Source organism: Telmatherina bonti (assembly GCF_933228915.1).
Source record: "Telmatherina bonti genome assembly, chromosome: 10".
Classification (NCBI taxonomy): domain Eukaryota; kingdom Metazoa; phylum Chordata; class Actinopteri; order Atheriniformes; family Telmatherinidae; genus Telmatherina; species Telmatherina bonti.
In genome coordinates, this window is record NC_136628.1 from 36,040,332 (window position 1) to 36,055,760 (window position 15,429).

General features: G+C 44.9%; 1 protein-coding gene across 1 annotated transcript in view; it reads left to right on the forward strand.

Moving 5' to 3' along the window:
- The first annotated feature begins 993 nt into the window (after window positions 1-993).
- sgcd (sarcoglycan, delta (dystrophin-associated glycoprotein)) overlaps window positions 994-15,429 on the forward strand; it is a 172,551-nt gene continuing 158,115 nt past the window's right edge. The window contains exon 1 of the mRNA XM_079247792.1: window positions 994-1,375. Coding sequence (XP_079103918.1) covers window positions 1,373-1,375 — 3 coding nt within the window. The 5' untranslated portion in view covers window positions 994-1,372. The remainder of the gene's footprint in view (window positions 1,376-15,429) is intronic.

The window sequence follows — 15,429 nt, forward strand, 5'->3', positions numbered from 1 at the left end:
GAACTTGACATCAAAATCAGCACAACTCTGCTACCCAGTAGTTTAAGCCAGGTTTGTTCCAGCAAAGGAAAGAATAAAACCAGTGGGACTGTAGCCCTTGCGGACCAGGACCGAGAAGTCTTTAGTTTAGATCAGGTGTGGGCAACACCGGTCCTCAAGGATTGCAGTCCTGCAAGTGTTCTGAGTTTCCCTGCTCCAACACACCTGACAGACATCAGACTAGTGCAGAGCTTGAAGTGAGTCAGTTGTGTTGCAGCAGGGAAACTCCAAACACTTGCAAGACTACAGCCCACCCCTGGTGAACCTTTAACTTTTCTGTGGGATATGTGAAAATGAAGGGGGGGGGCGACTTCCTTCCTTTACACGCTGGATTTTCCCCCCATCAGGAGGAGGGTGGAGCTTAGGGTGGTTTTACCATCTGCCTGAACATTTTAAAGATCATTTTAGAGGTAAAAGATTGTCTAAAACACCTGAATAGCACTCTGAATGGACTGGTGTTCCTACGTTTAGCAGTAGAAATGTTTGGCTGTATGAGACAGACGTATGAGTGTGCGACGTTTATAATGGACGCCCCCATTTAGCGCAAACAAGCCTTCAGTCTTAGGGATCCGCTGGAAACATTTAAGCTGACTTGAGAGAGTGGTTTCTAAAATGTTTCCAGATTTGATCTCTTTGTCTGCATGTTCTCACTCACACAACCCTTTTATCAGAGACCAGAACACTTAAAGTTTTCTTTAGCAGTCGTAACTTCTACAGTGTAGCAGCTGGTTTTATTGTCCAGGGTCACACAGCTCATTTCTACAAAAGTAAAGTGAAAGTCTAAACACTGCTCTATGTGTTCGCCCAATGCAACCTGGCACAACGTCACTCACAGCCCGAGAAGGAGGGGTCGTCATGACAACATAACACTCTCAAGCAAGTCCCGCCTCTTTAAACTTCAAACCAGAAGCCCACATGTGTTCTAAATCTGGCAGGAAGGCAGGGCTGCAGCTCAGAGACAGAAGGCTGGAGCAACAAGACGCTCGCAGTAGAGCTGCAGCTTAAAAAAGAAAAAGGAAAGGAAAAGAGAGGAGGGTCACGGGAGTCCTACAAACGTCCAGGAAACTGCTCGCAGCCCAGGGGCTCTGCCAGAGAGGAGGTGGGGAGGGGTTTGTTATTGGAAAAGCTGACAAGCGAACAAGGCAGAGGCAGAGAGAAGTGGCTGCCTGACTTTGAGTTGGTCAGTGAAGGCCTCATGCAGCTTCTGAGCAGCAAGTCACTTCCATTTTTATCTGCCTGACACCTCGACTTTACGCTGAGCTCACCACGAGCCCAGAGGGGAGGGAAAGACAGGAATAAAGACACAAGGAGGGAAAGAGAAAGAAAAGGAATCATGGTAAGTTTGGTTTCACTGCCTTGTTGTGACTGCTCATTAACTGTGATTGCTGGTGTGGCTGTGGTGGGTGGGTGGGAGGTGGGCCGGGCTCTGATTGCTTCAAACAGAAGACAAAATGAACTTCCAGCTTAGTTTGCTCTCTCTGCTGCTGCTGAAGGGGCAAAACTGAAGGAAAAACAGCGACGTTCCCCCAGTTGGTGCTCTCTGGTCTGAAGACAAAGGAAAAAGCTAAATGTTATCATCCGATGGCGAGTTGGAAACTGACTCGGGCGCGGAACGAAATTCATCAGTTGGGACTTTATTTTTCGTTCAGACATGATACCGAAGAATGTTTGCCCAAAATCCCACATTTTCTACAACCTTTGTGTGTAATCAGAAAGGAAAAAGAGGTGAGTGGGCTGCCTGGCCCACTTCCCCACAGCATTCCTGGCAACACGTTTGGTTTCAATTACTTTGTCCCTCTTGGGAACAAGCTGCTATAAATAAGTAACAAGAAGCAAGAGTGTGGACAGACTGCAGCCTACTGTCTGGCTCTGACGTCTCCACACCGACTCTGGTGGGAGGGATCGGGCTGGGTGGAGGGGGGGCAAACAGTCCCCACGCCAGAACCCAGTAACTGGTTGAGCAGTGGATCACTGTGGGTGGGCACCATTTACCACATTAACTTTAAATTTCTGGAGATAAATTCAGGTTTAATAGTTAAATATTTGGTCCATATTGAGGCAGATGAGTTATAGAATACAATGAAAAAGTTATCTTTAGAGAACAGACAAAAAATTGCCGACATAGCAGATATCAGCCTGGAACGCCAGAGATTTGACAGGAAATAGAACATTTCAATTATAAGGAGCAAAGTCACCCAATGAGACGGCTTGTAATGAAAGGACCGACTGTCTGAGATCAGTAAACCTTAAACAGACATACGAGAGCTGTGCCGAGATCTACGGATCACATTTTACACACAACAGAAACACTCGGCACAATGCAGATGTTTTTGCCACGCCGCGGCTCCTCGACAGACTCCCAAGTCCAGTCAGAGTTTCCATCAGCTCATTTCAGAGGAAAGTGATTGCAGCTCAACTGAACTTATCCTGTTCCGACTGAGTTTAATCCAGCTGCAGACTGCGCTGCACAACTGCGAAATGACAACTATGTCCATGCAGGAAAAATGCAAATAGAACCAGAAATGATGTAGTGCCCACGCCTGGCCTCAAGAGGGCAGTAAAACTTTAACCACACACCCAGGTGTGTGCCACGTTCTCATGAGCATAACAGAAGCATTACGTGCTAACCGCTAGTTATCTGGCAGATGCAGACTCTGTGTTTTCGCGGACGGCAGGAATGTTCTGCCAGCTGTTGCTTCAACAGACCAAATGAATTAAAAATCTGCAGCTTCACAAACCCGACACGGAGGTGTTGGGGGTTAAGCAGAAACTAAGATGATGTGAAAGACGTTGGCCAAAGATTCTAATTTACGGATGGGACCCACCTTGCGTTGTATGAACATGTCACTCTGGAGGTTGTTGTCAAATTTCTGCATTTCTATTCACCCAAAACTCTGTAACCATGTCAACGAGCCCAAAACTTTACAACCAGGTCAATTAGCCCAAAACTCTGTAACCATGTCAACGAGCCCAAAACTTTACAACCAGGTCAATTAGCCCAAAACTCTGTAACCGTGTCAACGAGCCCAAAACTTTACAACCATGTCAATTAGCCCAAAACTCTGTAACCATGTTAACGAGCCCAAAACTTTACAACCAGGTCAATTAGCCCAAAACTCTGTAACCATGTCAACGAGCCCAAAACTTTACAACCAGGTCAATTAGCCCAAAACTCTGTAACCATGTCAACGAGCCCAAAACTTTACAACCATGTCAATTAGCCCAAAACTCTGTAACCGTGTCAACGAGCCCAAAACTTTACAACCAGGTCAATTAGCCCAAAACTCTGTAACCATGTCAACGAGCCCAAAACTTTACAACCAGGTCAATTAGCCCAAAACTCTGTAACCATGTCAACGAGCCCAAAACTTTACAACCAGGTCAATTAGCCCAAAACTCTGTAACCATGTCAACGAGCCCAAAACTTTACAACCATGTCAATTAGCCCAAAACTCTGTAACCATGTCAACGAGCCCAAAACTTTACAACCATGTCAATTAGCCCAAAACTCTGTAACCATGTCAACGAGCCCAAAACTTTACAACCAGGTCAATTAGCCCAAAACTCTGTAACCATGTCAACGAGCCCAAAACTTTACAACCAGGTCAATTAGCCCAAAACTCTGTAACCATGTCAACGAGCCCAAAACTTTACAACCATGTCAATTAGCCCAAAACTCTGTAACCATGTCAACGAGCCCAAAACTTTACAACCAGGTCAATTAGCCCAAAACTCTTAAACCACACAAACGAGCCCAAAACTATGTAACCACGAAAACAAACCCTAAAGTTTATAACCATGTCAACGAGTCCACAACTCGTTAACCATGTAAACAAGTCCAAAATTTTACAGCAATGTAAAAGAGCCCAAAACTTTACAACCATGTCAATTAGCCCAAAACTCTGTAACCATGTCAACGAGCCCAAAACTTTACAACCATGTCAATTAGCCCAAAACTCTGTAACCATGTCAACGAGCCCAAAACTTTACAACCATGTCAATTAGCCCAAAACTCTGTAACCGTGTCAACGAGCCCAAAACTTTACAACCATGTCAATTAGCCCAAAACTCTGTAACCATGTCAACGAGCCCAAAACTTTACAACCAGGTCAATTAGCCCAAAACTCTGTAACCATGTTAACGAGCCCAAAACTTTACAACCAGGTCAATTAGCCCAAAACTCTTAAACCACACAAACGAGCCCAAAACTATGTAACCACGAAAACAAACCCTAAAGTTTATAACCATGTCAACGAGTCCACAACTCGTTAACCATGTAAACAAGCCCAAAATTTTACAGCAATGTAAAAGAGCCCAAAACTATACAACCACTCAACGAGCCCACAACTCTTTAACCACATAAAACAGGCTCAAAACTTTGTAACCATGTAAATGAGCCCAAAACTTTTCAACCGTGTCAACAAGGCCAAAACTCTGTTACCACGTAAACAAGCCCAAACCTCTGTTACTATGCAAACGAGAAGCCAGAACGCAACGAAATTTTTCCATTTTAAAATGGAGCCATGTTTTTATGTAAATAACTTTGAGCTACTTTGTATGAAAAGTTCGTTTTGAATAAAGTTCGATTGATGTAAAGTGCATTATGTGAACTTGCACTGACATGGCCAGATGCACTGCCAGTTCATCCAGCCAGGTGGTTTATGTGCTACGTGGTCTCCGTCCTCTTCTTCTACATCAGAAAACGACATTTTAAGCTTGTTTGTATTCAGACAGGAAAGCAGAGACTTCTCAGACCTAAATATACTGCTCTGGGATTTGCAAATGTCTCATTATCCCAATTTTTTCTGATGAGATTTTCTCCAAACCTTCGCAAGCGTGACGAAAGCCAATCTGGCCACGCTTGATTACACATACTGGGATGCAGCAGATTTGCCTTCTTTACCAAAGATGGTCACACAAATGAAATGTGCAAAATGAAGCTGCAAGAGGCTGAAACTTTCACACACACCAGAAACTCCAGGCAGTTGTCCAGATTTGTAGTTTTCTTGCTCTTCTGTATCGAAAGCATTAAGAAAAAAAAAAAAACAAAAAAAAAACTGAAAATTCCCTCATGTCAAGCTAAAGCTTATTTCTGGCATGTTTCCATGTAGACTTCTTCACCTACACCAGTGGTTCCTGACCTATGGTGGAATTATCTGTCCCTACTTGACCAGTCATAATAATAATCAGTGGTGGGTAATAATGAGAATGCAGTTTTTTGCGTGTACCCAAATATTATCATCTAATATAATGAAGTATGAAGCCAAACAAGTTCCAACACCACTTGGGTACATTTCATCCTGAACACAAAGAAAAGCCTGCAGGTTACTTTAGAAATAAACTATCATACATAGAAAACGCAGCATTGCCTCAAAATAAACTTCGCTCACCAAAAGTCGTTTGCAGAGTTTCCTGGTTTAAAATGTTTCATACTTACACAGAAGAATGGATAACAGTACTGACACGGTTTTAATTATAGATACCTACAATACAACCACTAAAACTAAAGAGGCATTACTTAGTATGTTTCTGTGGTCCATGTGACGGGTGGGGGGGCGCCACATTATTGTTGTTGATGAAAAGGGGCCCTGCAGAAAAAGTTTGGGAACCACTGACCTTCACTAAGCAACCTTGTGTGTTTGAGTTATTTATAGAAGATGAAACGTACACCTGTGACTTTTGGTTTCCATTGGAGAAACTAAAAGACTAAAGCTCCACCTCATATCTGCTATACAGGAAACCTGCAGACTGTGGGGCGTTGCATCAAATGGTACATTCATATTTAACATTGTCCCTATAAATAAAATAATTTTTAAAAAATGCTACATATTTTATTAAAATAAAATAGATGATAATTTATTTTATATTATTTTAAGTTTTTAAGTTTACACTTTAAAAGAATCAGTATAACATTCATAGAAAACAATAAAAAACAAAGAAGTAAGGTTCAAATGATGGACAATATGTGTAAAATAATAATTACAGTGCTGGGGAGGTTGTAAACCCAACAAGAACTTATCAGGAACCTCGCCATCATCTAAATATGTGAATAAATTTAGTAGTTGATTATACCTCACCTCTCAAATTAAGACACTGAAAAATAAATCCGGGGCTGCACGGTGGTGCAGTGGTTAGCACTGTGGCCTCACAGCAAGAAGGTCACTGGTTCGATCCTTGGCTGGTTTGGTCAGTGGCCTTTCTGTGTGGAGTTTGCATGTTCTCCCCGTGTATGCGTGGGTTCTCTCCGGGTACTCCGGCTTCCTCCCACCATCCAAAGACATGCATGATAGGTTAATTGGTCACTCTAAATTGCCCCTAGGAGTGAGTGTGAGCGTGAGTGTGGTTGTTTGTCTCTCTGTGTGGCCCTGCGATGGACTGGCGAGCTGTCCCTGCCTGTCGCCCAAAGCCGGCTGGGATAGGCTCCAGCTTCCCCGCGACCCTGAATTGGAATAAGCGGTTCGGAAAATGAATGAATGAATGAAAAATAAATCCATAATATCTAAAATAAAAAAAGATAAACAGCGTTAATGTCCTCTGTTGTATGAAAACATCACTTCTCCCTAAAGTTGGAAAGTAATAATCATTCATTCATGCAGAACCTGGTCAACAAACAGCTACTAAGTGCTTTACCATGTTGCAGAATAAAAGCTTAAACTGAGCTGGATGAAGCACCAGTTCGGCTGAACGGGGTGGGAAAACACCAAACACGCCATGGTTTTCTGACCCTGCCATAAATGTTCCGACATATAGGGGGGGTAGAAATAATTTCCACCAGATGACTTGTGAAGCACTCGTTGTTTTGCTGCCGTGTTGTTGACAGTAAACCTGCGCTGATCTTCCCTCTCTGCATGAACGTTGCCTGAAGGTTTTCTGTGTTTGGCCGCCATCGCCACCGGCAGTTAGCAAACCTCCGTCAGGTGACCTTCATACTGATGAAGGACCTGCCATCCGATGACTGGATACTCACACGTTGCGGTGACGATACATCATGCACATAAAGAAGAAACTAGATGGATTGTACCTTTATCCAATGAGGAAAAGCAGCTTCATGACAGGAAACAGGAAGTGATGTAAGGGCCTGACGCTAACCACCGAGTGGCGCCGTTATCATGATGTTGTAAGCAGGAAGTGAGATTTGTCCAGTTACTGGCTGTTGGTGATGTGACTTTCTAAGCACTCCTCCACCTAAAAGCTTGTGTGTCTGTGTGTTTTTCTTGGTGGACGTCAGCACGGTTCAGCTCGTGTCCCACCGCTGTGTCTCGCCAGCAGCCATTTCTGTCCCCTTTCGTCTTTGCACTTGTTTATGTGATGATTCCATGTGGCTGAAGTTGTCTCTACCATTGGGAGACCTCCCGAGTCCCGCTGTGCCTCTGACATGTAAAGCCGCCCACCTGCTTCCCGACACGCAGCAGCTGTCCATCCACACAGCTATATATGGAACAGAGGCGATGCTCCAAATCTCCCCCGACCCCTCGACCCGGCTCGCTGTCTCTTCACTTGTTTTTCACCGTCTGCCTGCTAGTAGCCCCCCGACTCCACCGGTGCCTCTGACTAAAGACCAAACCCTTCCACAGCAGCATTCCTCCCACCTACACTGATGGAAGCAGCGTAAAGAAAATGAATGTTGTTTGATGATTAAATGCAAAACTGCATTTGGAAATCCGGTCCTGTGGGTGTTAAAGACTTTTGGCCTGGATGAGAACGTTAACATAACATGCTGGAACTGACCCAGAACAGTCTCACCATGAGGCATGAGGTGGTTAGGCTGGGAACCCACCATAAACTCCATACAGTCTTGTAGTATCCTCACAAAATTAAACCGGGGCGACCAAGTCCGGTCCTGGAGATCCACTATCCTGCAGCTTTTGGATGGATCCATTCTGCAACTCACCTGAATCAAACGAACGTCTCGCTTGGAGGCGTCTGCAGAGCCGGATGCAGATGAGGGAATTCAGACATTTAATTTTTGAACAAAATTTGCATTTACAGCACATTTTAAAAAGCCTTGAACACACCGCAATCCTGAGGACAGAAATGTACAAAGCAGGCGTGTGTGCTAGCATGACAACAGCTAGCATCGTGATCAGCTGGTGTGAGCGTCATTTGGTCTCTAAAAAGAACAAAAACTCCCAAATAAATCAAAGTAATGTTTAAAGTTTCAGTACTACAAAGTCATGCAGGTAGCAGCTTCAGTCATCACATTAACATTCAGTTAGTGCTGCTGTGGTGGAAGTTTTTTACTCCGTTTCATGTCAATATTGACTCTAATGACCGAGTTAGCCTGGCGCTGTTTCACCCACCTACTTAGGAAAGTCAACAGAGTGTCTTTGAGAAGCCGCTGTGGACTGTGTGCTGTTTGCTCAGCGTGTCCGGGGATCGTTCAGGCAGCACTTCAGCACATTTGGAGCCGCGCTTCAAAAGCTCAGCCTCTTCTCCTGCTTTCCCCGCTCCCGGATCAGGTGGGAGACGGAGACGCACTGATTCTCACCGCTTTCCTCATCACAAGGACTCGGAAACTTCGTACGGGGAAATAACAGACTTTCTGAGAAAGTTGGAGGGAAACAGTGAGAAGTTGAGGAACAGAGAGGCGAGTTAATGTGAAGACAGCGATACAGCAGAGAGGAACCGCTTCATGTCACGTTGAAGCAGCGATTCCCAAAACCTTCTGCAGCCCAACGTGCAAGAAACCACACAAATAAATGCACCGCAGCATTTCATCATTTCCTCCTCCACTGCTTTGTTTTTTTTTAAAGTTCTGCTTCATCTTCTCCATATTTCTCACCGTGCGTGAAATTAGGTTTCATTTTTTTTCCTTTTGCATGATCTGAAACCTCCCATTTTCCCACCTGATCTGCACCAGAGATGCGCTGGAATACAGCGGCTTTTCCTGGGAAATGATTTGGCAGAAAGGCAGAGAGGAGGATGTGAAGAGCTGGAAAAGCGAAGCAGAGAGCCGAGTGATGATTTAAGGATTAAACTTTGGAGAGAAAATGGGAATTAATTTGGAATGAACATACATCCAACACCATCCCACACGCACTTGGCGCCGCACCCGGGAGAAATTTCCATGGAAATTCTAACCCCGCCCTTGGTGTTTGTGGTCTTTGCACTGTAAGGGAAATAACACGTAAACACTCAGGAACACTTACTTAAGGTGGACTAAATGAGCTGCAAACATGAGGACTCATTCATTTCATTCCTCTAATATTGATCTGAAAAGACGCAGCAGCCATCAGAGGGGGTTGGTGTTCATTAGCCGGCGGCCTGGCAGCGCTCGCCGTCTTCGTGCATCATTACAGCTTCACAGACTTCAGCCAAACGGAGTCAGAAACATAATTGGACTCCACTGATCAATCAACATTTTCTCCTTTAAAAACAGGCCTGAAATAAGTAAATAAAACAGGAGCGAATGAAGGTCAGTGTCCGACTGCAAACCCCGAAAATGGAATTCCCAAAACTGTTCCAGCTGCAGACTCCCCAGGAGACTGGGTATACTGGTCGGCTCTGGTCTAACCAGCAGCCTCTTACATGTGTGTAAGGTGGACATGGGCTCGTCCAATCTGAGATGGGTGTTTGCCCCTCGGGGTGGTTGGAGAAGCATGAGGAAATGAAAGGAGGATCATTTCTTTTACCTTTACATCTTTCTTACTTCATAGTTGTGACTCCGGTTGGCATGATGAGGATCCCGGTACATGTGGAAATGTACACGGATGTTCTTCAGATCATGTAAAGTTACTCAGATCATACAGATAAGTACTGAGTTGTTTTTGGTTAGGGCCACCGTAGCGCTGTACGGTCACTGTAGAGCCGGTCGGCCACCGATGGTGGACCGATGGGCCGCATCCTCCAGTCAGACCCAACGGGGCTGTAAAGTCTCTGGCTGAGGTGGGAAGGACAAGCCATGACCTTTCCCACCTGCCTCAGAGTCCTGCAGGAGTACAGGTCTGACCAGATGACACACTTCAGCATATCTGTGTGTGGGGCGTCCAAAGTCGGTCCTTAAGGTCTGCTGACCTGCAGGTTTTCCATGCATCCCTGCTCCAACACACCTGGATTACATCAAATGGCTTTAAAAGTCAATGAAGTTCTGCTAAACTGACTGGTTTGAATCAGCCGCGTTGGAGCAGGGATGCTTGGAAACCTGCAGGATTGTGGTCCTCTAGGACTAGAGCTTGACTCCCAGGTCAGCGCCAGGACTCCCAGGTCCCTGGGCAGCGCCAGGACATGATCCAGGGTTTTAACAAGATCCACTTGTAAGTTTTTCTTGTTTCATTCGTGATTCTGAGTGAAAAAATCACTTGATGAGATTCTCTTTATGATTTGAGAGGTATGAGAACTGGTTGGTGTTCCATCTGTTCCAGATAAAGTCACCGGACAGGCGGTTGGAGGGAACCAATCCTGTTGGTGATCATTTTACCTCACTAAGAGCTCAACCTCCTTTAGCTTCACTGTAGTTTCATTAGCAAAGCTTTTCACTGATTTAACCGAATGAAACATGTCCGTAACGATACGGCTGCTAACTGATGAACCAACGATTGCCACCTTATGTTCAGTCCGACAGAGACGAGCGACGTCGGCAGGGTGCGAAGCAGAACAGATAACAGAGGGTTTAGCCAGACTGGTCCTTGAGACGGACTAAATCCTTTCCCACTCCACCTGTGTGGATCTTTCCTGAAACACATTCCCACTCCAGAGCTTCAAAGTCAGCAGACAAATCCTCACACTTACTCACCAATCCTGCGAATGAGTGTCACCGCTGTCGGTTCGGTTTCGTCGAACAGCTGGAGACATAAAGACGACGCTCGTCTGCAGACAACGTCATCAAACGTCAGTCTTTAATCCAGCTTCCAGGATCGTCCCCTCACAAACCCAGACCTGGATTTCTGATCTGTTTCCTTATTACGTCTTCCTGTTTGCTTCTCGAAGCGAGAGGCTTTTATTGAGGTCCGTTTGTGCGTAAAACCAAAGAACTCTGAAGCACTTTGGATAAAAGTGCTTTTAAACAAAAGCTCTCAAAGTAATAAAAGAGAGGTGCCTCCATTCATGGTCGCAGCGAGGCTTCATACTCGTCCACAGTTTCACCTTTTTCTTAAATTAATGAAATAATTAATATTGGCCGGTAATTGCACAAGCCTCACTTGTTACCATGGTTACTGATTACAGCCTGCAGAGTCCACGTTAAGGCAGGGATGCATTTTCTGGTGTAACATGCAGACATGGACTGGTTCTTATTTCATTCTTTGCTTTTGCTGCAGAGTATAAATCATCAGTTTTAAGTGTATTTTCCTGTTTTTCATGTGTGGTGTCGGGGTGCGGTTTCAGGCAGGTTTACAGTCTGATTTCACTTTATCGAACCGTAACATCCAGACCACCTTGAAGCTCTCCGCAGCGTTTCTGTCTGTGTGATGACAGCAGCTTTTTACACCTTCCAGCCAGGTTTACCAGAAGCCATCAGAGCCTGACAGAACTTTCCAGAACCAGACCGACCGAGCTGGTACCAGATCGCTGTTGTCCACGGATGCAACATTTACACGGATGTCTGCGCAGCAGCATTAGATGCAAAACACAGAAGCAGTCCGGAGTCATCATCGAGGTCCATCCACCCATCCATCCAACAGCCGTCCACCCATCCATCCACCCATCCATCCATCCATCCATCCAACAGCTGTCCACCCATCCATCCAACAGCCGTCCACCCATCCATCCACCCATCCATCCATCCATCCATCCAACAGCTGTCCACCCATCCATCCATCCATCCACCCATCCAACCAATCATCAGCCATCCACCCATCCATCCATCCATCCATCCATCCATTCATTCATCAGCCGTCCACCCATCCATCCATCCATCCATCCATCCAACAGCTGTCCACCCATCCATCCATCCATCCATCCATCCAACAGCTGTCCACCCATCCATCCACCCATCCACCCATCCATCCATCCATCCATCCATCCATTCATTCATCAGCCGTCCACCCATCCATCCATCCATCCATCCATCCATCCATCCAACAGCTGTCCACCCATCCATCCATCCATCCATCCAACAGCTGCCCACCCATCCATCCATCCATCCATCCAACAGCTGTCCACCCATCCATCCACCCATCCACCCATCCACCCATCCAACCAATCATCAGCCATCCACCCATCCATCCATTCATCAGCCGTCCACCCATCCATCCATCCATCCATCCATCCATCCATCCATCCATCCATCCATCCATCCATTCATCAGCCGTCCACCCATCCATCCATCCATCCATCCATCATCCGTCCACCCATCCATCCATGAATGGATAAAGTGGAAGCCAACACTACTTCTAGTTAGAAATATGACCCATGTGAAGGTCCCGAAGAGAAAAAATAAGACCATGATGCTGCTAAAATCTGCCTGAAACTTCCATGTGATGACATGCTCCAGGTCACAGTCAGCCATGATTAGAGAAAATGAATTAACAGTTCCTGTTTTCTGCATTTCTGTCTTAAAACTTCTTGTTTTCTAAAGTAATAAAAGCGCAGCATCATCAGTGAATCTGTTCTCCCCTGGTGACTTAGTGATGTGGAAACTCTGATTAGGAGCCAGAGGAAGAGTCTCTTCTGTGTTCGCAGACTCCCACTGAGAACAAGAGAAGTTGACAAACACAGCAAACTCCAGAGTCACACTTCCATGGATCTGTCTCAGAGAAACCGCCGTTGGCAGCGACATTAAAATTTATTTACTGAGCTTTTGGAAAGAGGAGTTCTGTGCCATCTGGTTGAGCCGCAGCAAATCCACAAGCTTCCTCTGAAAAATCCATCACAGACGTGTGCAAAAAGCTGAAGCAGCCTGGTAATAACTGATGGGCAGCTAAGCCAGTCGGGTTGTCTGGTGTAAACTGGATCCCAGTCAGTTCTTGTATAACAGAAAAATGATAGGATGCCATTCTACTGGAGAGGATTCTCTCTCCACACCAGAAAGCAGGTTTAATGAGAGCTTCTGCACATCTGATGATACAAAAGCTCACGTTGCAGCAGCTGCGAGTTGATCAAGTTCACCTGTTCAGTTACTTCTCAGCACGGATATCTAACTAACCAATCACATGACAGCATGAAGACACGATGAAGACAAGTTGCTCCAGTTCAAACTGGGCATCAGAATGAGGAGGAACGGGGATTTTTAGGATCTGAACATATACTGGGATTTTTAGACACAAACATCTCCAAAGTTTCCAGAGAAGCTCTGAGAAAATATCCAGATGTTGATGTCAGAGGTCAGAGGTCAGAGGAGAAGGGTCAGACTGGTTGGAGATGATAAAAAAGTTTTTGGTTTTTTTAAAGAAAATTCAGTTCAATGGCTGTTTTAAGAAGCCAATAAACCAGTTTTATCTCATGTTTGAGGTCATCTTCCTGCTGGATGGACACATGATGACTGGTGAGGGTGTCAGCATCTGGTATAAAAGGTGCTCACCAAATGTTCAGCCTGGAAGCAGATGGTCTCCAGCAGCAGAAGACCACAGCGGGTTCCCTCCTGTCAGTAAGAACAGGAAACTGAGGCTACAATTCACACAGACTCACCAGAGCTGGACAATAGAAGATGGAGAAACGTTGCTGGTCTGATGAGTCTCCAGTTCAGCTCCACATTCACATGGTAGGATCAGAATCTGCTGGAAACATCATGACAACATGGATCCATTCTGACCATGTCCATCCCTTTCTGAGCACAGTGTAGCATCTTCTGATGGAAACTTCCAGCAGGATGATGCACCATGTCACAAAGCTCACATCATCTCCACCATGACGATGAGTTCACTGTCCTCCAACGGCCTCCACAGTCACCAGATCTACATCCAGCAGAGCGGTGCTCCTCAAACTTTTTGGGCCAGGAAAACAAACATCAGTGTCTGTTTATCTGTTTCACACCAGTCTACCACATCAGTAAGCACTCTGTGATCCTGATGATTAATTCATACAGAAATCTTTATACAAATCTTTTTTAGAGTCCTGATAAAAATTCAGAATTTCTTTGATAACAAGAACCTTGTTTTCTTTATCTAATGAACTGTTGACCTTCTGAAATCTCCATGACAACCGCTGCAACATGCCAGCTTTGGGAAGGAGTTTCATCATGGTTGCAGCAGCTGTGTGATGCTCCATGTTGTTCCATGTGCTGTATGTGTATGAATGCCTCTCATCACGTTCAGTTTATTTTCCCTTTTATTACATTTAGTAGTTAAAATGCTTTTCTTATTTTCTGTCCATCTCTGCAGTCACTGATGTTCCGTCTTCAGGATTCACTCTGATGATGAGTCTGTTGCAAACACACTCATAAATGCTTTGACTCTGCTTGATTTCCTGAGATATAAGCTTATTAATGAAACATCAGATGTTTCTGTCAGTGTTGCATGAGCACTTTTAACAGTCAGGGTTTAAGATGATTTTCTACACTGCAGAAGAATCTATCTGGCAGAGCCGGACATAGATGTTTGATTTCACAGAATTTATTCAGATTATGGTCTAACGTTCCTCAGCGGTTTGTTGGTGGGATGGGTTTAAAGTGCAGCATTAGTTTTCTTTATCCATCCTCTGTTTGAAAGTCTGTCCTGAGCTGAAGAACTGGAACACCTGGAAGTGAAAGATGTCTTCCTGACACAGACTCTCTCTGCAGCAGAATCCAGTCTCACATCCGTCTGAAGCTTTTAGCGTTGAAACGAACCATCTTCACTTGGACCAAAATATCCAGGACTCGTGCGACATTGGAAAAAAAAACTGTTTCTTTGCTTTCAGCTAAATGAACTGAAGAAAATCAGCAGCATAATCAGAGGAAGGTGCTGTAACTGTACGGCTGGATGGCAGCGTGTGTGAAAAGTTCAGCTGTAAACAAAGTTATTGTTATTATTCAGCAGCGATTCTTCCCCCGAGGCTGCTTCTGCTGCAGAGCATATGAGTGTTCATGGTTCACGACACGATTATGATGAAGATGTTGGCCTCTACAACGAGCAGGGGGCGGGGAATGGAGGAGGGGGCAGGAAAGGAGACAGGCAATTTAACACCAGCGTGTCTGGTGGGATGAAGGCGAACAGAGCAGCGCTGACCCGTCACTGATCTGAGAGGACTCGACCCTCAGCCTTTATTTCTTCTGTCTCCTCCTCCCACTCTGCTCAGAAAGTTTTTACATTCCTTTTATTCTGGGAACATATTTCTCTGCTAATTTCTGCATGAAGTTGTGCCAGATGGATGTAAAAAACTGTTAGAAAACATCCAGTTACATCTGAGAAATGTGCTGCATGCTGTCTGGATGCAGAGCTTTGTTATTAAAAGGCAAAGACTTTATTTATTTATTTTTAATTATTTATTTATTTATTTAATTTTTGAAAAGAAGAAAAAAAACGAAGACTTATTTAT